Genomic DNA, 26,582 nt, shown 5'->3' with positions numbered 1-26,582 from the left:
CTATAGGCGGAGGAAAGTTTTTAAGTCCCCCTACCCAGAAAAAATTGAATCCTCCTAAATTCCTCCGGCCCATCTTTCACTTTTTTTGTGAACGCAGCCTAACGCCTATTGAAGCAGAACAACTCAAAGCAGTGATTTTACAGTTTGCAATTGGGTTCAGCACATGAGACGGCGGGTAGCTGCAGTCGGCCTTAAGGCCCTTACGCCTCCCATACGATGACATAGAGTCACCAACACGCCAAGAGAAGAGAACTCACTTTTTGTGCTCAAGCGCCAAAGCGGCCACTGTCTTTATTTTCACATGCAGATCTGGACGATGTGAGATATATGTCAAGCTCACGGACTTTACCTTTACACGTCGCGCTCGTCTGATAGTAGAGGGCGTTGATGATAGTTCAATTAGAGAGCAATGCATAGATTTTTAATATCACTGAAACCATTAACTGCATACAAGAAATTTCAACAGTAAATTCATCCAATTTAAGTAATACCTGGCCTCTTGTAGGTACTACACATAACACGATTGGAACTAAATTTGGGATAATTGGATGGTGAAGTAATGTCTTTAAAATCTCCAAATGTAAGCTAATCTGCTTTTCTTTTTACATTACACGCTTGTTTTTATGAGTAATTTGTAATATTGAGACATTCAGCTATATGGCACCTAACACTTTTGAGAAATTTGAAAAATATGAAGATCCAATTATCCTAAGTTAGTTCCAATTGTGTTATATTTACTCAACATCAGCCAGCAACCGATACGTTTTTGTTGTTTGTTTGTTTGTTTGTTTGTTGGGCGGGGGTGAGGGAAAGGTACAAGGTAAACCCTACTTCCAGCGATAAATTCTTTCATATGCTTTTATTATACCGTTAAGGTTATATTTTTCGATTTAAAAACTTTCGAAAGTACTTTTGTCATGAAGTTGGTTTTGTCAAAAGTTTTGTATCATGACGCAGGCAATGATACGGCCAATGATTGCTATTGAAGCCATTGTAAATGGAAAATGCATATCATACGTGATTCACTATTGTAAACGGGTCAAGCACAAATGACCCCGAAGACTCTCCAACTGTCCTTACTGCCTAAATTGACTGGAAAGGCTAAATATTAGGGAATCATGGTCTATTCTTGGCTGCTTGAAGTAAAACGCTTCGTGTTTAGTCTTTATTCCCAAAGTAATTTCAAGTTGATCAAGGTATAGGCTTTCACCTCAGCTTCCGCCCATATTGACAGTTGCGTTTCATTAAGGTAAAGCGCGCCTCGGGGACAGATATTCGGACTCTCAAACTTTACCCATTCTCTCATGCTACTAGTATATCACTTGCAGGAGGTTTATTTTAAAGCTCTTGGTAGATGAAAACTTTCCACCGGTTTAGTTTTTCAAATTGGAAAATTTAATTTTTTTCTCGATAGAGGTAACACAGGCATGGCGGCCGTTTTGAATTGTAAATGTTAATTAATCTTGGGTTATTTGATGCTCTAGTACCAAAATTTACATGTGACCCCCGATCTTTATCATTGATTTTGAAAGGGAATGGTTGAATGATTCTTTAAGAAAAGTTTCAGCAAAAGTTTTATCTCAACTTTACGAGGTGCATTCTACCTTAAAGCGTCTGTGACATCTCTACCTTGACCCAGCGCTGAAGAGATCAGTTCACCAACACGCCATATTCAAGGGTGTGACTAAGATTACCCTGAAAGAATCAAATTATTATTCAAGCCAGATCTTAGTTAACCACTTTTCATATTAACGTAGTCGAGGTGCTCGGACAGACTGTAGGAAAGTATCCAATATTAAAGCACATCTGATAACTTTCGTTGGCCACTTGGTTCTATCTAAATGTACACACCCTGATTGCTTTTGAAGTCATCATCGATTGTAGTGGCCTATTTTTGTAATACTGTGGTTAGGAGGTCGAGGTCACAGTAGCACAATGGTTCTACTCCGGAATAAAAAGGACGCGATGCGTTCTACAGACTCAGTACGCCCAAATAATCACGTGGAGCCGGTACAAACGAACCCACATGCGTACCAACGCGTATGGAAATACACGTACGTCTATGCGCGTTTGCGCACATTTTTTTGTTTGTACCGTGGTCTATTCAAATTCCGGGTTTGGCCTATTGGTAAAGAAAACTATAGGCTGGTCCCAGAGACTTAGTGAATTAACGTCTGTTCTTGTCTGCTCTAAGCAAAATACTTGGTATTTAGTCTTCATTTCCAGAAAGATTTATCAAAATAAGGCATTGTTCTTCTTTGGCTTATCATGGCAACTTGTGAGAGTGTTTAATCGAAACATACTGGTGAATTACCGGTCCATCGATTCAAGGTGAAATGTGTATTATATTACATGACGTACTTCTCGTAACGTCAACGTTACAGTCTATCATTCAAAACGATCAAAGTCACATAGCGGAAAAAGACTCTAGCTTAGTGATAAAAAACAGTTTAATTTGGGTCTAAATTTGACGTCGTCATAATACCAAGGCAATTCCATTTATAGCAGATGTACTGAGCAAGGGGAAAATCTTCAAAGTACCTGATTGTCATAATCAAAAGAACAGTATTTTTGAAACCAATACCGTACCTACAGCAGGAGTAAAGCGTTCAAGATGGGCAAATATTTATTAAACTCCACCTTTTTTACCTAGAATGCTACTGGACGAGTCATAGACAACTGTGTAAGACAGTTACGTCCACACAGCAGGTAGCTGTGATGATAAATAGAGTCTACATTTATTGTAACAACAATATTTGTTCAAACCGCTTCGGTGATGTCGATTGATTAGGTGAACCTGGTAAAAGACGACATCCTGCGAAACAAAGGTCAAATATGTGGCTGGTTCGGCAATCCTTGCTCATAAATTAATAAAAAAGTGGGTTGTCTAAGCCAACGTCTTGTTTTGTGTAGAATTAATGGACTTGGATGCAGTGGTAGTACAAATTTCGCCCTCCGTCCATTTGCAGCGCAAAACACTGTATTAAACATCGGTTGCGCTCCCACCACTGCTTAACGCGAGCGGCCTGTCAACACAAGGTGCACGCGTAAAGAAATATTCCCTGGAGGGTCATTTGGAATTGTAGGCCATTCCCCCAGGGTACAGTCAGTCCTTCCATGTACGCATGCTTCTGAACAACGCGCAAATGCAGTGTGTTTCTTCGGAAAACGATGAGCTTCACAGATTTGGCCCGTATAACAAAATATTTCTGTTTAGCCGACCTACCCTAGAAGAACTCATGGACTCTAGACACTGTTTTCGTATTTTCAAAAAAAAAAAGAATTTTCTGAATTTTATCGCATTTAAACAAATATTCAAGGGTACAATTCCTTTTACCTGCAAACTAGAGTTTCGGGAGACATGATTTACATGTTTGTTTATTTTTCAATTGGGCTGACATTCCAACTGACGTGGCAATGGCCAGTAAGCTTGATAAGCGTTTACTTCAAAATAGGAACGCGTGTACAGATTCCATCGTATCCACACTTACAAGCTTAGGCGTTATCATCAGTATAAACAAAAACAAAATGTAGGCTCCGCGAGAGAATTCAAGCTACTAATGTTCGAACAAGTTGCACAAAGCTCTACTAGAAACAGGCTGATGCGAGGAAAACAAACTGTATTTGATGTTTTTTAACGTTTACAGTCGTCAACTCCGGGTCAAGATTAGCGCATGCTGTCCCGCCTCGTTTTGAAAAACATACTGTATCTGGTAAATAGACGTCACGTGAAGATATTTTCTATCTTTAGCGGTAAGTTCCCGAACTGTTTTCAGTCTTCTGAAGCAGAAGTGAAAAAAAAACGACGCGGTCTGACAAGACCGGTGATTCGTCGAAAAATAAAATCTTGTCTTTTCTTTGCCCTGCGCTGGCGACCTTCAACCTGCTTAGTAAGGTCACATGACGAATGCAAAAGTTCAACAAGGTACATTCATGTCAGTAAGGCCACGTCTCATGCTTTTGAATTCAAGTTGATCGCGTATATAGCCTTTTCAACACCAGACTTGCATATTCAATCTATTCTAGATTACCTGGCATTGTGTTGAACCGTACTGCGCCAGGCTTTTGTGATTCGCCGACGCTTAATTTGGAACACTATTAGGCGAAAGACTTGTCGTTTCGGGGTCACGGTGAAGGTTTGTGTCATCATAAGCTTAGAATACCTTTACTCGCTCTACACACGAGGAACAAAGTTTTTGCCGACCGATAGCACACACATATTATCAAAGGTGATCGGTAAGCGAGAAATCGAGATTCTTACCACCTCTTCAAATTTGCGTAAAAGAGCAAAGATTTCACTTTTAAGAATCGCAGATTTGATTTTTGTCTGAGTTAGAAGAAGGTACATCATGGATGTAAAGCCACTCTCCAGGAACACGTCCAAGCAGACGTCAGCATTAGGAAGCGGTGAGTGTTGGACTTTTGACAAAGCTTGGGAGTTTGCCACCAGTACTAAGGCCGTACACCGTTTCTTGGCCGACTTATGTTATATCCGCCCAGGAATCTATCGTCCTCCGGCAAATACGACGTTTGTCACACTCAGATTTACACAGGCGAACTTTCTTTTAGTTAGGTGTCCAGTTTTCTATGCCTTTGGTTGTCTACCTAAGAATTCCGTATATACCCTCTCTATCTGAAAATAACGAAAGATGTTTTATGCAACATAAACATATGCTCAACCTGATATTTACGGAAGAAAGTATGACGTTCATGTTTCTTTTGTTTTATGGTCTTTTTTCAGTGTTTTTATTCGGTCTTCTCCTGGTGTTCTCTGCCATCGAGGTCATCACTATAGCAATGGGCAAGTAATCTTCAACTGTGTTCCAGAACACACAATTCAATCAACTTTATTGAGCACTAAAATAGGTCATATGCCTTTCAAGTAAATAATGATACAAGTTTACTGCCACCTAGGTTTTATCTAAACAGTGTAGAGTACACATTCACTGGGCATACAATTTTCAGTCGTCACGGTTTACTCTGACCTAATTCAAGGCTAGTGGTGGGGCTTGCTCGCATCGGGTGACCGTCAAGAGGGCTGCTTTTCTTGAATTGTTCTGTTAAACTTGTAACCATTATGAGAAGCGTACGAAGCGGAGTCCAATAACTCTATTTGGCCGGCCAGTTGCCTATTAATCGACAAATGTGCACGACTAAATTCGTACAGGCTCAGTCAACACAAGGCGTCCGTTAATTTAAGCAATAATGTAACCCCATATTAGAACCGTATTAGAAAAAAAGAAACGTTGCACAACATAAAGTACGAGGCAAAGCCGAGCACATCATAGAGTACACACTTTGCTTGACCTCATTAGAGAGCTGTCATATAATTACTGCCTTTAGGGTCGAACAAATTTAATTTGAAACTCCAAACTGTGATAAACTGCCTGCAAAGTTACCTACTTTTACAGATTCTCCAGACAAATGAGTACCCTATATAAAAAGAAAGTGTTTGTCATGTTTTGTTTCTCTACAGATCATACCCAACATGTATAATTCATACTCATAGTAATTGAGGTTGTCACCATGTTTATGCTTTGGCAGCTCATAAGCGTACTTGGTAAATGATAACTTCATTTGAACAAATACTCATTATAGGTGAGCATGCCCCTCATGCCAAATAAAAAGGTGAAATGTGCAGCGGTTCCCGAGTTTTGCAATTGAACCAGGGAATTAAATATGAGATGGGTAGCATTTTAGAGTCCAGAAAAGCAAAAATTGTCCCCAAAATACGATATTGCCGGTTTTGTCACAATTTGAACAAAACTGATATAAATCAACGCCTATTGACCTTCAAAGCTGGTCTGAAACATCGCCTATTGACCTTGACATCAAACTTCAAACCTATTTGCGCAGCAATTTCAGAGAAGATATTTTGAAAAAAAAAATGAAAATTCAAATATACAAAGTTCACCGCAATTTGAACAAACCTACCAGTGGTTACCTTTGGACTATACATACCAACTGAAGTTTTAAAACAGTAGGGAAAGTGGTTTTAGTAAAAAAGGACTTTTTGAAACATAATTAGATATATACATACTTCAAGCATACATACATACATACATACATACATACATACATACATACATACATACATACATACATACATACACACATACATACATACATACATACATACATACATACATACATACATACATACATACATACATACATACATACACACACACATACACACACACACATACACACATACACATACACACATACATACATACATACATACATACATACATACATACATACATACATACACACACACACATACACACACACACATACACACATACACATACACACATACATACATACATACATACATACATACATACATACATACATACATACATACATACATACATACATACATACATACATACATACATACATACAACATACACACACACACATACATACATACATACATACATACATACATACATACATACATACATACATACATACATACATACATACATACATACATACATACATACATACATACATACATAGAGACAGACAGACAGATTCCATTTGCTTATAATATAAACTGTCTTTATTATATATAGATATACTTAATGTAAGCTACATTACTCATTTTAATCTGTATTTTTTTATTCTTTTATATCACTTTCGTTTCGTTTCATAAATTCAGTCAACGGTTCGGTTTTTTCCAAAAAAATGCAAAAAACGAGTAGCCCCCTTATTCTTCCCAAATTTTGAGTCAACCCCTTTTGTAGATTTCACCTTTTTATTGACCTTTACCATTCCTTCAACCCAAAGCCGTCAATAATGACGGCTCCCTTATAGGCCCGTAGGGGCTACATTACTGCTATTCCTTTAAAGTTTTGGCAATGCTAGTAATTTGTAGATAGAGGAAAATTAGGGACAGAATTGCTGGATAATCGGATAGATTATCAATAATAATTTGACGGCATGACGCCACAAGATTCTGAATATCTGATAAGCTCTCTTTAGTATATATCCACTAAATTGAGTCACGATTATTCACTTTTTCATTTGTAGTGTTTTTCATTTTTTTATTAATTTTGTATCATTGAATAACTATACTCAACGCGTCAGTATATTTCCAAAAAAATTAAGTAGCCCCTGTTTCTCTTCAAATTTTGAGTAACCCCCTGTAGTTTTCAACTTCTTGAGTAACCACCTTCACATTCCTCCAATCCCCAGGCCGTAAACAATGACGGCTCCCTTATGGGTCTGTGCCAGGTACGAGTGGCATTGGTGAGATTTCAGGAGCTTGGAGTGATCAGTCTGCAATTTTATCTTTTAGGATAGGGCAATTTTGAGGTTTATTTGTTTGGAGTGGGAAAATTTGTCGGCTGGAGTCAAAAGTTTTATATAATACGGGGGTAGTCGAAGTACGTGAATACTTGATAAGTGTAATAACTTCTCTAAATCGAGTAAGTGGCTGCCCTTGATATCGATCACAGTAGATTTAGTGAGAACTGGAAAAAAGCCGTTCAGTCAATAAAGGCCTGTATGCATTTCAAGTTGAAATTATCCATAAATATACCTATTACTTTTTATGCTCTAACACAATGACCGAAAACTGACATCACGCCACGATGAGCAATGACTTGTTATCTATATGGCCAGCAAAGAAAAACAAAAAAAAAACAAAAAAAATTGTTTGGCCTGAAACTTCTTGTTTGTGTCTGCAGTGTGTAAAAGCATTTTGAACGACAAACATAATCTGCGTCTCGTAACAATGTCCAGCTACTGATTGCACCATGTATTTCACATATCTCAACAGGTATTTCGTACAGAAAAACTTGCCATGGCCTACTGGTCGTGTCTACATTTTTCGTGTTCAGTGGTGCATTGGGATTTGTCACCAACGTTAAATACGTCTACCTCTTTTGGAACGGAACGTTAAGCTGGAAAAATTCGACGATGGCCAGATACGCCGTTCTGTTATCCATATCTATGCTTGGGTTGTTTACCTATCTGATGGCCAATGGTAAGTACTGTTTGTTTTTTATTTATTTATTGCCATACATGTAGATTTTACAGGTATTGGTAACATAAACAGGTATCAGTTCATTTTGGAAAGGCACCTTATTGTATTCTTAAAATTACTGCGTGAATTAACATTACCATTTTCAACACGAACTCTCTATTACTTGAACCAGGAAAATTAACAATTGGCAAACCATAGATGGTTCATCTGTACAGTCTTCATGATGGCATATTTTGACACAAAGTCCTGATACTCATAGAGGTTTCATCTTGAGTTGTTATCCCTCGGAACAATAGACACGTTTAACTTGTTCAGTCCGCAAGGGAGTTAATTCATCAAGAGCGGCTTGCCACCACGCTTCATTGAGTAAATACAGGGATGACGGCCATTCTGAATATTAAGTGCTAGTAAAAATTACACCTTTTGTTTTTCCAACATCAACTTTTGTGTTCTGAACCCTAATTTTTATTCTAATAGTAAAACAATTTCCTGTGGAAAGTTTAAGCAAAGTTAAGAAGTAGTTTATGCCCAGTTGTGTTTAAGCAATGCAGCACACCTAGCGATTGTACATCAGCAAGATTTTGACCAGTTCACAAGCACGAGTTCAGTTGCACGAGTTCAGTTGCACGAGCGATAGCGAGTGCATATATGAAGCGAACTGGTCAAAATCGATGTGATTTATTGCTATGTAACAGTATGAGTAAATTCTAGTGTAGAACGTCAAAAAGGGATTTTTGCTCATATCATACCGAGAGCTCGCACGTGTGCCAACCATGCGATACTGCGAAGATACCACGGTTCTTTTCACGTCTCGACCAATCAGATCGCTGTATTTCCGCCATCAATATACAGGATATAATAAATCTTATGCCAGGAATATCAATTTGAAATTGCAGTTAGTTCCATATTAGTATGCTATACGTACATTTTCCACTATTCTGGTTCGTTTATTTGCCATTTTCACTATGTAAACTTAATTGCATTGCTGAGTTATGTTCCATACGATTGCGGTTTATCTCCAATCTGGCAAGCAACTTGGCATTAACCGCGAATATTCAACTTTACGGGAAATATTGATTCGTTTTCGATTGACTCTCTCTTAACAGAATTCTGTGTTCTTTCTGGATTGATTATTAGATAAGGTCACTGCAAATGCCAAATCGTAATTTTAATCACATGTACCTTTCGGAAACTGTTGTATTCTTTTTTTTTTCTTTTTTCTTTTTTTGTTTGCTTTTTAACGTTCACGTTGCGGTAAGATAATTTCAGTAGCCGGTTATTGACGTTGGAACCGCTTTTAGTAAACACGCATTCAAATATTCCTCCCTGTAGGCGCTTACTTACTGTTCCTGCCACAGCCCGGTACCGATGGTTCGCTGGCTCCACCGCAGTACTGCATCATGCCCGAGCTGCTTTCCTACTGGTGGTTTCCGACGACGCTGTCCCAGCTCCTGGTCGTTTTCCAATTCGCTGACAACACTCGTAAGGAATGTCACTGCAGCTGTAACCTCGCACGAGAGGACAGCGTCCGGCTGACCATCGACGTGAACTAATAAGCATATCTCTTCCCGCGGGAATTAGTTCAGCGATGGCTTATGGCAAAATCTGGAATTTTTAGACTCAACTAGCTCGCAAGGAAAAAACCAAATAGCAGAATCATTATTCTACGACCCACGAGGATCAAAGAAATTGTAGTCATTCGATTGAGTAGTATCAGGTTCTTTATCCCACCGCTTATAGTTTCAAAGATCACACATATGCTTCTGCAAGTTTGGGAATTACTGAACCCAAGGCAGAAATTGCCAAATGACAAATCAATTCCTTTTAACTTGTATTGTCTCTCATTGATACCCTTCTACCCTTTGACTGGAGCACTGAAAAGAGGATAGGTTTCTCTGTTTTATCAATGAAAAACCACATCCACCCTATAATGTCTGCAAGTAAGGAAGAATAATTTCTAACATTTCACAGAATATTTTCATTGTCGATGCTAAATGGAAAGAAGTTGACAAAGGCTTTTGTATTTGCTTTATTCTCAAATAATTAAAGAATAGTTTCGAATTTAGTTGTCTGAAGTTGGCGAAGATTTTGCGTTCGTTTCCGTTTGTCAAACTATCACCAGAAGTACTTAAACTGTGAGTGTTGTTCGTAGTAGCCGCTGTGACATTGTTTTGGCTAGATAAAATAGTTTTCTCGTGTATTTTGTCGACGAAGAAGTTAATAATTTGTTTGCTTTAACCGTGTTACTTGATGGTGTATTAGTGTGTCATTGTCCTTATCTGAAATAACGCTTGTCCAATTGCATTCTGTTCCGTCAGTAGGCTACTGCAAGGACAGTCCTTCGTATGCAGTTAAGATTTATTATTAAATGGAGTCTCCATTTAGTTGCATGTGAAGAAAATGTGCAACGCATAATTGAAAAAAATAGCTTTAAAATGTGCTTAAAATTTCATCATGGAAAATTCCAAAACAAAGTTCTCCAAAACTAAAAATAGAAATCGTGGGTGATCATGCAAAGTTCTTAAGAACTATAGAAACGAATTACTTAAGATTTGCCGATATTTAAAAGTCAAGATGGCCGTCATCCCTGTGTTAAATCTATGCAGAAATTGTTAGTAAAAAGGTACTACCCAGCTTTATAGCATACAAAAGATTTGTTATCTCTGTACAAACTGACTTTCACATTGCCTTTAAAAAAGAAAATGTCTTCACATAATAAGAAGTGGGGAATTTACAGTTCTAGTATCCACCGAGACCCATGCACAACAGACATGACACATGATAATGACAATGTATGATCAATGTTCAATATTCTATTGGCTTCTGTAATTTAAAACAATTTTTTCCCAGATGTAATAAGGCATGTATTAAGGCTTTTTTGATAACTACAATAAAAATATACAACCATTATTGGCGAATTGTAGTTTCTCTGAGACTTGCAACCGACATATATCACTTCTTTGAAGCAGACTTTATATAAATAATATATATATATATATATATATATATATATATATATATATATATATATATATATATATATATATATTAAATATGTATCAATTGAACACTTACACTGTGATAGTCAGGTCATTGTCCTTAGGTGACCCTTACTAGTAGAGAAGTTGCGTATCAAGAAACGTTTATTGCCTGGAATTTATTTTAGCACTATAATTTACATATAGTTTGTGTCGTGAAAGTAAAAAGCAAATGTTTAATCTAACTTTCCTCAATGAAAATTCCTACTTTTCTTTTACCAAATCAAGAATAAAAATCACACTGCAAAGATTGCCACTAGAGAAACAAATAACGAATATTTACCGATATTTGAAGTTCAAAATGGCCGCCATCCCTGTGTTAACTCTAATCATCTGTCACTTAACCGGGAGTTGATGTGCCTTTCTCAGTGAAGCATACACACCTTTACACAGTTTTGTAATGTCTTGTTATTTAATCACTTAACGTATCTGTTTCAATATTTATTTTTGTCAGCGATTTGATTTCCGAGATAACTGTCAAAGCCGGTCCCCTTCCCCTTCGAAATAACACTCAAAGGTCAAGTGTAAACGAATCATAAAAAACTGTTGAAGTGCAATGTAAGTCCTTCTGTGAAGGGTATATTCTGGCAGCTGAAAATCTGAGCCTAGGTGAAAGTCACCGGCAACTAAGTAATACAATTTCTATTAGGCTTTCAGTAATTTCCAGTAAATCTGAAAGCGTATCAGCAGCCTGAAAAGAGGGCTATTGTGCGGCATTGAAGAAGCTGTTATCCAATCGGGTAGCTGAATCTTACCAATATGATTAAAAAATAAAAATAGACTCCCTAAGTCGCTGTGAATAATGACAATGGACCAATCAGAGATAACCTTATTAGCATGCTGCACATCAGGAGTAAAGAGACTATGAAATCCGGGCCGTCGCACAAGGGCTTGCCCTATCGGGGTTGGTTGTGGAGTATGGAGTGCCCTCGTGCGACAGATCTTCCGGTTCACATTCTGAAGAGCAGCGTGCGATAATGTCTGCAAAAAAATGGGCCGTAAGTCCGAAAGTTTGTTCTCCGTCGGCGCACAGTCATTGTGTCTTTATACGACGATTTATCATAGACCAGGCTTCGTCGGTAGCCAATGCAGAGCTGCAACTTCTTTTAACCTTGCAGGGAGAGAGAGATTCATGACCAGAATGTTAAAAGGAACACGATTGGAACTAATTTGGGGTAATGGGTGGTGAAGTAATGTTGGTTTAATCTGCAAGTGAAAAGTCATCTGCTTATCTGTTTAAGTTATACAGTCGTTTCTATGAGTAATGTATAATATTGCAACATTCAGCTGTAGAGCACCTACCATTTTTGAAAAATAAAAGAAACTTTAAAAATATGAAGATGCAATTATCCCAAATTAGTTCCAAATCGTGTTAAGGGAGCTTTCATGCATTGCGATAGGGAATGGATCGGATGAAATCGGGGCATGTTCATAAATGTTCCTCCAAGTCCTTTTTTGTTAAATATGACCCCCTAACCAAACTTGTTGAACATGCGCAAAAATCATGCTGGTTTAGGGGCAGTTCTCGATCCCTGATTCTCGGATTAGTTTTTTTTAAGATCGAGTAATTAGATCGATGCTCTTTTATCATCCTTAAAATTTTTATCAAGGTAGTCAATTTGCTTATGGATAAAACTGACAAATGACAGTGCCCTTTTAGCAGAATAGTTCATACTTAAGTACAAGTTTACCTGAAGTGTTCTAGGAAAAAGCTACAACAATGCTGAAAATACTTTCGAAATCGTTTGACACAAATTCGGCCCGATGAAAAATTTACAAAGACAACATACGTTCTAGACCTTATCATTTTCGGGTATACACGAAATCAACCACCCTGAGCGAAAAACTATAAAGTAGCCTTACGTTACAGCGTTATGTTTTGTTTATATGTTTAAATTTACGATGCGTAAATTCATGGGCCTATAGAGAAAAGGTACGTATCTATGGTTAGTTGTTTAAATAACGAAATGGGGACTTAATTCAGAAACTGCGTCAAATCCAATGTTAAAAGATTATTATCGACCTATAATTGTATTTTTGGTTATAAATAACGTTTGTTTTCCCACAGTCATTAGCGAGGAACACTAGTGGCAGCCAGCGATTTGCATTGGTCCCTAGTTGTTGTCCGATATTCGAATTGTAACGACAACCTCGCCTTCGGCGCTGGGATGATCAATATTGCTGTCGCGAACACCATCAAATGCGGCTGCCGAAAAGTTGTTGTATTCTTCTGGGTGGACCCATTGAAATTGACATCATGACGGTCTGTGACAGATGCCTATGTAGGATTTCAGGGACTAACACACAAGTGGTATCGCCGAAAAATGATGACACACCAGGGCTTATAATTATTCTCGTCTTATTATTTTCGTTTTGTTTGCGACGAATAATTTATCTTTTCATCGCAACTCTTCCGAATGACGACGACGACACAATTTGCGTATAATTACTCAGTGAGCAGCCTCATCTTCACTGAGTTGATAGTCGGGGATATGCAGCTTCCCGGAGGATAATATGTAAGTAATAGTGACAGCAAATTAAAGAGACTAAAACTAGGGACGTTTTATACCTTGTTGGTTGTTTTAAAGTTATTCTGCACGTTTTAAGCTTAAGCTCAATTTCAACTATTCTTCTTGTTTTCCTTTGCTTCACTCTGTATTGACTGGGCGCCGTAACAATGTGATTTCAGTCTCTGTGATAGGCGCTGTTTTGCTTTGCCTGTGGTCATTTCATCCGAACCTTGACCCGTACTTTAATTGTACTATAAAGGAAATTTGTTCGTGTCCAGTAGGCTGCCAGTACCGGGGACAGCTGCGACTATCTGTGTGTTTGCTTGTTTGTATTTTGGGCGCAAGTACAGTTTCTCACTGGAACGACACTTGTCACCAGAGTAGCGAGGTCAGTCTGTGGTTTGATGTTCGGTAATTATCACTCTCGAGACGAATTTGTTAACGTATTCTCGCTCACCCCAAACCAGTGAATCCAGCGACCATAGTGAGCACGAACGTTGTCGGATTGTCAAGCCGTCTCAAACTTTTTAGGTGCTTTATCTGAGACTGCTTTCGTGAACGCTACGATATACTGGATCGTTGTCGTTTAGTGTGCAGATGTTGGGTTTGTCTTTGTTGATTGATAGAGTAGATCAAATCATATACCCAAGAGATAAAATAGGGTCTGTGATCAAATCAACAGATAGACAGATTGTCTATGGAGATGAGTTTTAAAGACGTACACTTCTGACCCTGGCAGCACGTGTGTTGCTTTTGAAAAGGCCTTTCGTAGCATAATAGGGCCTTTGTGTGTGACTTTTCATAAAAAAACACAAGATTCTCAGGTAAAAGCTGTAGACGACGGCACAGATTTAGAACGCAAGTGTTACCCATAACAAAAGGGCGTAGACACGATCTTTGGACTATCTTGGTACCAGACATTGGCAGATTTTGTGCAAGTATGTCACGTGTGGCCTCCGTCTGGACAAACCAGATCGTTTAAAAACAATGGCAGTGACCCCACTAGTCTGTGATGGGGAGTGGCGGTTCATGGTCCGATACCACTATCTGATTCAATCAACCAGATATGAACTGAATATGCTCACGTGTTTTACAACAGGTTCATTAATAATTGTACTCTTCACAGAACAATGAGATATATGTTATCACTGTATGTAGCTGGTTTTTCAACTTCGCACAGTACTCTCAGAGTTTAATCACTAATTACAAAACTTTATTTAATATGCAAATGAGCTGTTAATTAACTTGACACTGCTCAATGCTTTATGGAACAATTAGATATCCACCAGATCAACATTTGTAGCACGTTTTATGTAATTTAATGCTGTAATTTTTAGAGTAATGTCACTAATTACAAAGTTCATTAAATATGCAAGTAAACCCTAAATTTACTTGACACGTTCAATGATTCATAGCACAATTAAATATTTATCGAATCAACATCTGTAGCAAGTGTTATCAAATTTAACGCTGTAATTTTGAAGTTATATACCTAATTACAAAGTTTATTAAATATGCAAATGAACCCTTAATTAACTTTACAGTACTAAATGCTTTACAACACAGTTAGATATCTGTCGTATCAGTATGTGCAGCAGTTTTCATCACATTTGATGCAGTTATTTCGGAGTTATATGACTAATTATAAGACTTCATGAAATATGCAAATGAGCTCATTATTAACTTGACACTGCTCAATGCTTCTCAGTACAATTGGATATTTATCAGATCAACATCTTAGCAAGTTTCATCAAATTTAACGCTGTAATTTTGGAGTTATATCACTAATTACAAAGTTCATTAAATATGCAAATGAACCCTTAATTTACCTAACGCAACTAAATGCTCTACACCACAATTAGATATCTGTCTGATCAGTATCTGCAGCAGATTTCATCACATTTGGTGCAGTTATTTTGGAGTTATATCACTAATTACAAAACTTCATAAAATGCAAATGACCTATTTGTTAACTTGACACTGCTCAATGCTTCTCAGTACAATTATATATTTATCAGATTAACATCGTAGCAAGTTTCATCAAATTTAACGCTGTAATTTTGGAGTAATATCACTAATTACAAAGTTCATTAAATGTGCAAATGAACCCTTAATTTTCCTAACGCAACTAAATGCTCTACACCACAATTAGATATCTGTCTGATCAATATCTGCAGCAGATTTCATCACATTTGGTGCAGTTATTTTGGAGTCATCTCACTAATTACAAAACTTCATAAAATATGCAAATGACCTATTTGTTAACTTGACACTGACAAATGCTTCTCAGTACAATTAGATATTTATCAAAAACAATATCTGTACTCATTTTCACTGACATGGGTGCCGTAATTTCAGAGTTGTATACCTAATTACAAAGTTCATTAAATATGCAGATGAACCCTAATTAATTTCACACTATTAAATGCTTTACACTACAGTTAGATAAAAATCGGATCAGTATCTGTAGCAGATTTCATCACATTGGTAAATTATATGAGAGTTATATGACTAATTACAAATCTTCATAAAATATGCAAATGAGCTATTTATTAACTTGACACTGCCTAATGCTTCTAAGTATAATAAGATATATATCATATCAATATTTGCTGCAAGTATCATCAAGTTTGGTGCAGGAATTTCAGAGTTATCTCACTAATAACAAAAGTTCATTAAATATGCAAATGAGAAGATAATTGACATGACACTCACAGTATCATCATAATGTTCGTAGATTGTGATGTGTGAAAAGTTTCGTGAAATTTGGTGCAGTATTTCTTGATATATGTCTACACTGTCATTACCGTCTCCATAGGAAACCATTGTACGGAAAAAACAATATTGCATAACTTCATTAATATGTAAGCCACACTAACCAAAATCTAATCAGTTCTTGCAAGTAGCATATGGTACCTGTGTACCAAATCTGACTTGAATCTGTTCAGGCGTTTTTGAGTTATCGTGTAAACAGACAGACAGACAGACACACACACACACACACACACACACACACACTAACACACACACACACACACGGACAGACAGACAGACATCGCTATGACAATAGCCCACGTGTTTACACACGTGAGCTAAAATCGGGGTCACCGTGCAAATTTTGGTACTAGAGAAACAAATAACCCGAGATTTACCGATATTTGAATTCAAAATGGCCGCCATCCTGTGTTAAATCTATGGAGAAAAATAAATATTTTCGAATTTCGAAAACTAAGCCGGTGAAAAGTTTTCTTACACACAGAGCATTAATAATTTGGTGCCGTAATTTCAGAGTTATGTACCTAATTACAAAGTTTATTAAATATGCAAATGAACCCTTAATCAACTTTACACTACTAATTCTTTACAACACAGTTAGATCTGTCAGATCAGTATATGCAGCAGTTTTCATCACATTTGATGCAGATATTTCGGAGTTATATGACTACTTATAAAACTTCATGAAATATGCAAATGAGCTAATTATTAACTTGACACTGTTCAATGCTTCTCAGTACAATTGGATATTTATCAGATCAACATCTGTAGCAAGTTTCATCAAATTTAACGCTGTGATTTTGGAGTAATATCACTAATTACAAAGTTCATTAAATATGCAAATAAACCCTTAATTAACTTCACACAAGTAAATACTGTACATCACAATTCGATATCTGTCAGATCAGTATCTGCAGCAGATTTCATAACATTTGGTGCGGTTATTTCGGAGTTATATCACTAATTACAAAACTTCATTAAATATGCAAATGACCTATTTGTTAACTTGACACTGCCAAATGCTTCTCAGTACAATTAGATATTTATCAAAACAATATCTGTACCAAATTTCAAAGACTTGGGTGCCGTAATTTCAGAGTTATATACCTAATTAAAAAGTCATTAAATATGCAAATGAACCCTTAATTAAGTTCACACTACTGAATGCTTTACACTACAGTTAGATATCAGTCGGATCAGTATCTGCAGCAGATTTCATCACATTTGGTGAAGTTATATCGGAGTTATATGACTAATTACAAAACTTCATAAAATATGCAAATGACCTATTTATTAACTTGACACTGTCAAATGCTTCTAAGTATAATTAGATATATATCAGATCAATATTTGTTGCAAGTATCATCAAGTTTGGTTCAGGAATTTCAGAGTTATCTCACTAATAACAAAAGTTCATTAAATATGCAAATGAGAAGGTAATTGACATGACACTCACAGTATCATCATAATGTTCTGAGATTGTCATCTGTGAAAAGTTTCATGAAATTTTGTGCAGTATTTCTTGATATATGTCTACACTGTCATTACCGTCTCCATAGGGAAACCATTGTACGGAAAAAAACGATATTGCATAACTTCATTAATATGCAAGCCACACTAACCAAAATCTAATCAGTTCTTGCAAGTAGCATATAGTACCTGTGTACCAAATCTGACTTGAATCCGTTCAGGCGTTTTTGAATTATCGTGTAAACAGACAGACAGACACACACACACACACACACACACACACACACACAGGGACAGACAGACAGACATCGCTATGACTATAGCCCACGTGTTTACACGTGAGCTAAAAAGGCGACCTATTTAAACACAACTACAATTTAGCTTTGCTTTAAAGGTCATACAGCACAACCTGCTTTAAATCCCAAGGTATTGCTTAACCCGTATTAAATCAAAATCAATAAGAGATATGCGGATGCCTTTTTAGCTCACGTGTGTAAACACGTGGGCTATTGTCATAGCGATGTCTGTCTGTCTGTCCGTGTGTGTGTGTTAGTGTGTGTGTGTGTGTGTGTGTGTCTGTCTGTCTGTCTGTTTACACGATAACTCAAAAACGCCTGAACGGATTCAAATCAGATTTGGTACACAGGTACCATGTGGTACTTGCAAGAACTGATTAGATTTTGGTTAGTGTGGCTTGCATATTAATGAAGTTATGCAATATCGATTTTTTCCATACAATGGTTTCCCTATGGAGACGGTAATGACAGTGTAGACATATATCAAGAAATACTGCACAAAATTTCATGAAACTTTTCACAGATGACAATCTAAGAACATTATGATGATACTGTGAGTGTCATGTCAATTATCTTCTCATTTGCATATTTAATGAACTTTTGTTATTAGTGAGATAACTCTGAAATTCCTGCACCAAACTTGATGATACTTGCACAAATATTGATTTTATATATATCTAATTATAGTTAGAAGCATTAGGCAGTGTCAAGTTAATAATAGCTTATTTGCATATTTTATGAAAATTTGTAATTAGTTATATAACTCCGATATAACTTCACCAAATGTGATGAAATTTGCTGCAGATACTGATCCTACTGATATCTAACTGTAGTGTAAAGCATTTAGTAGTGTAGAATTAATTAAGGGTTCATTTGCATATTTAATGAACTTTGTAATTAGGTATATAACTCTGAAATTACGGCACCCAAGTCAGTGAAATCTGGTACAGATATTGTTTTGATAAATATCTAATTGTACTGAGCAGCATTTGGCAGTGTCAAGTTAACGAAAAGGTCATTGCATATTTATGAAGTTTTGTAATTAGTCTCATAACTCCAAAATAACTGCACCAAATGTGATGAAATCTGCTGCAGATACTGATCCGACAGATATCTAATTGTGGTGTAGAGCATTTAGTTGTGTGAAGTTAATTAAGGGTTCATTTGCATATTTAATGAACTTTGTAATTAGTGATATTACTCCAAAATTAAAGCATTAAATTTGATGAAACTTGCTACAGATGTTGATCTGATAAATATCCAATTGTACTGAGAAGCATTGAGCAGTGTCAAGTTAATAATTAGCTCATTTGCATATTCCATGAAGTCTTATAATTAGTCATATAACTCCGAAATAACTGCATCAAATGTGATGAACACTGCTGCACATACTGATACGACATATATCTAACTGTGTTGTAAAGCATTTAGTAGTATAAAGTTAATTAAGGGTTCATTTGCATATTTAATAAACTTTGTAATTAGGTATATAACTCTGAAATTTCGGCACTAAAATTTGGTGAAACGTGCTACAGATATTGATTTGATAAATATTTAATTGTGCTATGAATCATTGAACAGTGTCAAGTTAATGTAGGGTTTATTTGCGTATTTAATGAACTTTGTAATAAGTGACATTACTCTAAAATTACAGCATTAAATTAAATAAAACGTGCTACAAATGTTGATCTGATGGATATCTAATTGTCCCATAAAGCATTGAGCAGTGTCAAGTTAATTGACAGCTCATTCGCATATTAAATAAAGTTTTGTAATTAGTGATTAAACTCTGAGAGTACTGTGCGAAGTTTAAAAAAAACCTGCTACATATAGTGATAACATATATCTCATTGTTCTGTGAAGCGTGCTACTATTAATGAACCTGTTGTAAAACACGTGAGCATATTCAGTTCATATCTGGTTTCGAAGGAATTACATATGTGATTAGTAAATTTTCTTCTAGGGAGCTTCAGTAATCACAGGAGTGGTTTAATTTGTTATAGTTGTTATCGACCATTTTTAGCTCACGTGTGTAAACACGTGGGCTATTGTCATAGCGATGTCTGTCTGTCTGTCCGTGTGTGTGTGTGTGTGTTAGTGTGTGTGTGTGTGTGTCTGTCTGTCTGTTTACACGGTAACTCAAAAAAACCTAAACGGATTCAAGTCAGATTTAGTACACTGGTACCCTATGCTTCTTGCAAGGACTGATTAGATTTTGGATAGTGTGGCTTGCATATTAATGAAGTTATGCAATATTGTTTTTTTTCCGTACAATGGTTTCCCTATGGAGACGGTAATGACAGTGTAGACATATATCAAGAAAAACTGCACCAAATTTCATGAAACTTTTCACAGATGACAATCTAAGAACATTATGATGATACTGTGAGTGTCATTTCAATTATCTTCTCATTTGCATATTTAATGAACTTTGTTATTAGTGAGATCACTCTGAAATTCCTGAGCGAAACTTGATGATACTTGCAACAAATATTTATCTTATATATATCTAATTATACTTAGAAGTATTTGGCAGTGTCGAGTTAAAATAGCTCATTTGCATATGTATGAAGTTTTGTAATTAGTGATATAACTCCGATACAATTTCACCCAATGTGATGAAATCTGCTGCAGATACGGATCTGACTGATATCTAACTGAAGTGTGTAGCATTTAGTAGTGTGAAATTAATTAAGGGTTCATTTGCATATTTATTGAAATTTGTAATTAGTGATATTACTCTAAAACTACAGCACTAAATTAAATAAACGTGCTACAAATGTTGAACTGATGGATATCTAGTTGTTATATGAAGCATTGAGCAGTGTCAAGTTAATCAACAGCTCATTTGCATATTAAATAAAGTTTTGTAATTAGTGATTTAACTCTGAAATTACTGTGCGAAGTTGAAAAAACCTGCTACATATAGTGTTAACGTATATCTTATTGTTCTGTGAAGGGTACTACTATTAATGAACCTGCTGTAAAACACGAGAGCATATTCAGTTCATATCTGGTTTATAAAATTATCTTAGGGGAGGGTCACTTTGATAGAAAAGATTTCAGAGCCGAACCTTTCAATGTCTATTTGATATTTCCTAAATAGGAAATTGTCGACAAAATATGCGATTCTTTTAAATACATACACGTTATCGACAAGCTTCACAAGCAAAGAAGATGCAGTGGTATCCTACATTAAACACCTTGAACAGTTAAAACTGATGAAAGACAAGAGACAAAACATATGGGACAGATGGCAAAGTGTATATCAATTATCAAATGTCTATAAATGCACAGATATTGTTAGTTTTATGTTTTACATTGGCAAAACATCAATCCATTTGTCACGACCTTTGTCTAATCAAGTACCTTAGTATGAAAACCAAGAGTACATAAATACACATATACACCTATTTTTGTATAGGAAAATATATCCGGAGTTTCGTCATAGACTACCATATAAAGTGAATCAACATTTCGGTGAAATTCCAAAATCCAATTTCTTGCTCACACAACATGTTTTACTTCCCATTTCAAGCAAAGTGCATTTTCATATATTATCAAACATATATTAATGTACACATCTAGCTTGTTGTTTGGTGGAAAATTATTCGTACTTGTCCTGATAGACTCAGATGTATTATGATTTAATATTTCTGGATGAAGCACTATATCAGCCATATCTTGCCGCCTTATAGTTGCGCAGAAAATGGTGACCCTCCCGCACATGCATGAACATTTCAAAAATGCTTGTGTGATTAATTGCAACCCTCCCTCCAAAAACGCCAGCGCTCCCCTTTTGATTAGGTGCCCAAGCTTGGGCACCTATTGGTTTCGTTGGAATTTTTCTTTCTTCTCTTGTGTCCATTTTTTGCCAGCCTAGAACTTGAATAACGCCTATGCTAAACATTTCAAACTTGGTAAATGATGGGGGCCAATAAAAAGTGGTACACCTGACCCTTGAATTTTTATTGGTCACGTGACCTGGCGGCCATATTGGGTTTTCCAAAAACCTTAAAACGGCTTCTCCTGATGATCTAGGGGTCTGGTCAATTTGAATTTTTTACATAGCAAGCATGACCTAAGGTCTTGACGATTTTGTAAATAAAATTGCATGCGGTCACGTGACTTTGGCCGCCATATTGGATTTTCGAAAAATACCCTTTTAATCTTTAAAAATCTTCTTCTCCAGAACCAAAACACCGTTTGAGCTGAAATTTTACTCATGTCATCCCTAGAGTGATCTCTTTCAGTTTGCAAAAACATTTCGATCGGTCACGTGATTTGGCCGCCATATTTGATTTAGCGAAAATCGCAGTTTCATCTTCAAAATCTACTTCTCCAGAATCAAAACAGTGATTAGGCTGACATTTACACATGTCTTCCTTAGAGTGATCTCTTTTAAGTTTGCAAACGACATTTGGATCGTCACGTGATTTGGCCGCCATCTTGGATTTTACGAAAATCGCAATTTAATCATTAAAAATCTTCTTCTCCAGAACCAACACACCGATTGAACTGAAATTTTACTCATATCATCCTTAGAGTGATCTCTTTCAAGTTTGCGAAAGACATTTCGATCGGCTACGTGATCTGGCCGCCATATTGGATTTTCGAAAAAATCCAATTTAATCTTCAAAATCTTCTTCTGCGAACTAAACACCATTGAGCTGAAATTTTACTCATGTCATCCTTAGAGTTATCTCTTTCAAGTTTGCGAAAGACATTTTGGATCGGTCACGTGACTTGTCCGCCATATTGGATTTTCGAAAAATACCAATTTAATCTTCAAAAATCTACTTTTCCAAAACTAAACCACCGATTGAGTCGAAATTTTACTCATGTCATCCTTGAAGTGATCTCTTTCATGCTTGCAAAAGACATTTTGATCTGTCAAGCGGTTTTGCCGCCATAATGGATTTTGCGTAAAACTTACGTTTACTGGTAAAATCAACAGTAACTATGAAATCATGTTCAATTTCCTTCTTAACAAGAAGCAAAAGACTCTACCAATCTCAATTTTGCCCAGACCTTATTAACTATGTGCATATCTAATTCTAGGCTGACAAATAGGGCAAGAGGGCCGAATTTTGGTACATGACGAGTACTATAAGATAAAAATCTTTTCTCAAATACCCGATTTCAAGGTCAATTTTTGTGTGTATATGTAATATTAGGCTTGGGCACCGCCAACGCTGCTTGCAGCTTTAATTTTTGTTTGTAACTTTCATAACAATTAAAGTAATTGTTATGTAAATTAACTGATACTAGTCCTGTTTTTAGTTATTCCTGGGGAAATACCGCAGTGATCGGGGGAGGGTCAAGTTTTAGAATGCCGGACAAGAGGAGAGTCACATTTTGACACAGAATAAGGGATAACCACATTTTACAGTACAGGTGCGCATGGAATTCCCGGCCAACCCCCTGTAATTACTGAAGGCTCCCTAAGAGTGATACACTGACAAAATGAGGAGTCTCAAATCCCCTGTGACGTAGGCGTGTGGAAAGTGGGGTTATATTTGCCTCGTAAGGCTTACGTACCTTCTAGGGTAGACCGTCGGACCAGAACAGGCAGCAACAGGCCCACAGGTATGCCCTTCTTTGTCAAATTTCATCGCTGTAGTGACAAATTAGTAACACTGTGCAACTTCTTCGACTAGGCGATGCGTCATGCCACCGTCGCAGCTGTCTTAAAAAACAGTCTCCATGCCCTGTAAGCCCTAACTGAATCAAAGCATTGGGCATCAAAGAATCGCGCTCTCATGTGACCGAGTCCTGCAGCTTCAAGAAACTCGCGTGTACAGGTAAAGGTGAAAGGTTGGGAATTAGTTTCAGTCAGTCATGGATATGGTAAGTGCTGTTAACTGTGCTTGGTTTTATAGTTCAGTTTGAGTACAAACAAAAAGATTTGAAGACGGTATCCTGCCTGATAAATACTCAGTAGCATGGGTTTATAATGTGTATTCATGGGCTCTCTTTGTGATCATATTCCAGATTAGCTCACCACGATTACCATATTAACATCAGACGCCACGACTCAAGATTCGTACAATTCTGTGGGCCAATGGAGTCAAAGGCAGGCGTGACCGACAATTACAACCTTTACTTCAACCCCAAGGCGTACTTGGACCGTTACTACAGTTCGGTGGAAGGATATGTGGAAGAGGAGGAGGGCGTTCTTCCCTGGACCCTCGAGATTCTGCACAGTATTTTCAGCCATGGTAAGGTTTTTGTTGTCAATGAAAATAGCCTGACCCAATTGCAAGAAGACTTTATGTACTCTTGCACTGCGATGTCTGTTCCTTACACAAAGACACACATCACATATTCCACTAATGTGGTGCTCCATATACGTTCATATACGCAAATATAGCTGTACGCATATCAAGTAAAATAGCCTAGTCCAGGTTTACGATTCTTAGATAATTCAGACCATATCACATCTATCTACGATGGTAACCATTTTCTTGTGGCAAATACTATTTCAATTTATGTACATAAGCTGCCATAAAAGCTATGCATAATATTCATATTTCTTCATGAACGTAGACGTGTTCCCCCCATGCAAATAAACCAACACACAGGGGTGAGGGAAAGATAATTTCGACATACGTCCAATATACTTTTTTAACAATCTGAGACGCGTTTAAAGGACAAATGTTTTCTGTCCTTTTTTTCGAATATCTTGTACAACCCGTTGGAATGTTTGCTATTTGATTTTTTATGGTTTTTGTGTTGTTTTTATTTTCTCAGAGGGGGTTTCAGGTGATCGTCTAATCGACATCGGCACGGGTCCATGCATCTATTCATTCGTGTCATCGTGTACAAAATTTAAGGAGATCGTCGTTGGTGAGTACAGTGAGCAAAATAGGAACGCCCTCAAGCGGTGGGTTGATAACGAACCCGGCAGCTTCGATTGGTCGTCGATCATTGAACATGTGTGTCAGTTGGAAGGTCATAGGTAAGTTCGAGTGAAATTCTAAGTCGCAGTTTTTTAATCAGCCTTTCAAGATCACTGGGTTGATGAGATAATCCTGTCTTTCCCATGACTTGAATTCGAAATTATATAACCACACAACATCGTTGGATTTTATTGCTCGGTTGGCTCAAGTTCACCTTTTCCAGTCTACCCGTCATCACATAATTTTACGTATTTACTTGTATGCCTTAGTGCGAAACCCTTGGAACTCTTACTCGCCTTGGAAGTCAAGTCAACAGTGGTTTCCCTATATTCCCAATTTTATTTGGCTAAACTGTAACTCATGTCATGAAACTTCAAATTAATATTTCTATTAAAACTTGAATAATTAAGATTATCCTTTGCCTGCTTTTCTTAAATTTCAGCTGTTGAATTGGACCACTTACCGCTCGTTTTGTATTTCAGTGAATTTAAAGAACGGGAGTCTTTGCTACGTAAGACCATCAAAGACATCATTCCCTGTGACGTCCGCCTGGCTAATCCGCTGATCGGTCATGCTTCCCCGCCAAAGTTTGACTGCATGTCGTCTGCTTACTGCTTGGAAGTAGCGTGCCGAAGCAAACCAGAATATGTGAAATGCCTGAAAAACATGGCCGGCCTTTTGAAGACGGGAGGTTTTGTTTGTTCAGCTTTGTGAACCCCTGTCATTTTACCGACTCGGTGACTGGGTCTTTGAAGGCATTCTCCTCGATGAAGCCTTTCTGAAGTCGGCGCTGGAAGAGGCAGGCTTTACACAGATTATCTGTCGGTCTCGCAAGCGGACTAGTACCGCTGGTGAAAATACATATTACGATTTCACTTTTGTGATAAGCGCGATGAAGGAGTGACTACCAACGCTCCCTCTAGGATCAGTACAATCTAAGTAATATCGACATTATAAAATGTTTTTACGTAAATGAAAGGCAAATAAAATAATGAAATAAAAATGATACGTTTTAGTATTGAAGTTCTCAGGCTATATCTTTTCTCATTCTCAAAACTACAATTTGTTTGTGTTTTACGCTTTGTTTGTGGCCTGTAAACCACAACTTGATAAAAAATGGTGATAATTGAGAGAGAAAGTGAGATGTATAACAATGTAATGGTGAATCTAAATGTCTTCATGTTGATTTGCTGGAAATAGTTATGGTGACCATACCTGACCTCTGACCACCGACGTGATGTCTCTATGCATATATTTTATTGTATATGTGGCCAGGTCGCTTTGAAGTGCGCCCGCATATGGCGAAGCTAAAAATATATTAGCCCTAACGTCATCACGTGTCGCAATGTAGCACATTCTTTGCTGCAACGGAATTCATTTTGGCACCTAAAATGGGTGTGTTATACAAACATGTATCATGTCACCGTTGTTAAAATAACCAAGTATTGGGTTTATCTACCTGGCTAAAAACTGATGAGGTTTCACATGTTTTTAGTTGAAGACATAGAATCTTCCAATATTGTTGTTCCTCATATAAATACGTTCACAAATTATTTCCAAATGTTCACTGCTTAAAATGTATATTT

At 37.0% G+C, this 26,582-nt stretch overlaps 1 protein-coding gene across 1 annotated transcript; it reads left to right on the top strand.

Annotated features, from left to right (window-relative positions):
* The first annotated feature begins 13,821 nt into the window (after window positions 1-13,821).
* Window positions 13,822-26,015, top strand: LOC139126799 (nicotinamide N-methyltransferase-like). The gene is made up of 4 exons (XM_070692758.1): window positions 13,822-13,941; window positions 24,089-24,315; window positions 24,848-25,055; window positions 25,479-26,015. The coding sequence occupies exons 2-4, from the start codon at window positions 24,159-24,161 to the stop codon at window positions 25,708-25,710; spliced, it is 597 nt and encodes a 198-aa protein (XP_070548859.1). The 5' UTR covers window positions 13,822-13,941; window positions 24,089-24,158; the 3' UTR covers window positions 25,711-26,015.
* Window positions 26,016-26,582: the final 567 nt, after the last annotated feature.

The sequence above is a fragment of the Ptychodera flava genome, chromosome 3 (genome assembly GCF_041260155.1).
Source record: "Ptychodera flava strain L36383 chromosome 3, AS_Pfla_20210202, whole genome shotgun sequence".
Lineage (NCBI taxonomy): Eukaryota > Metazoa > Hemichordata > Enteropneusta > Ptychoderidae > Ptychodera > Ptychodera flava.
This window is presented reverse-complemented; position numbering and strand designations above follow the sequence as displayed.

Coding starts and splice junctions, on each gene's coding strand:
- LOC139126799 (XM_070692758.1), top strand. CDS start 24,159: ATGGAGTCAAAGGCAGGCGTGACCGACAATTACAACCTTTACTTCAAC. Junction 24,316..24,847: donor GCACAGTATTTTCAGCCATG/GTAAGGTTTTTG, acceptor TTATTTTCTCAG/AGGGGGTTTCAGGTGATCGT. Junction 25,056..25,478: donor TGTCAGTTGGAAGGTCATAG/GTAAGTTCGAGT, acceptor TTTGTATTTCAG/TGAATTTAAAGAACGGGAGT.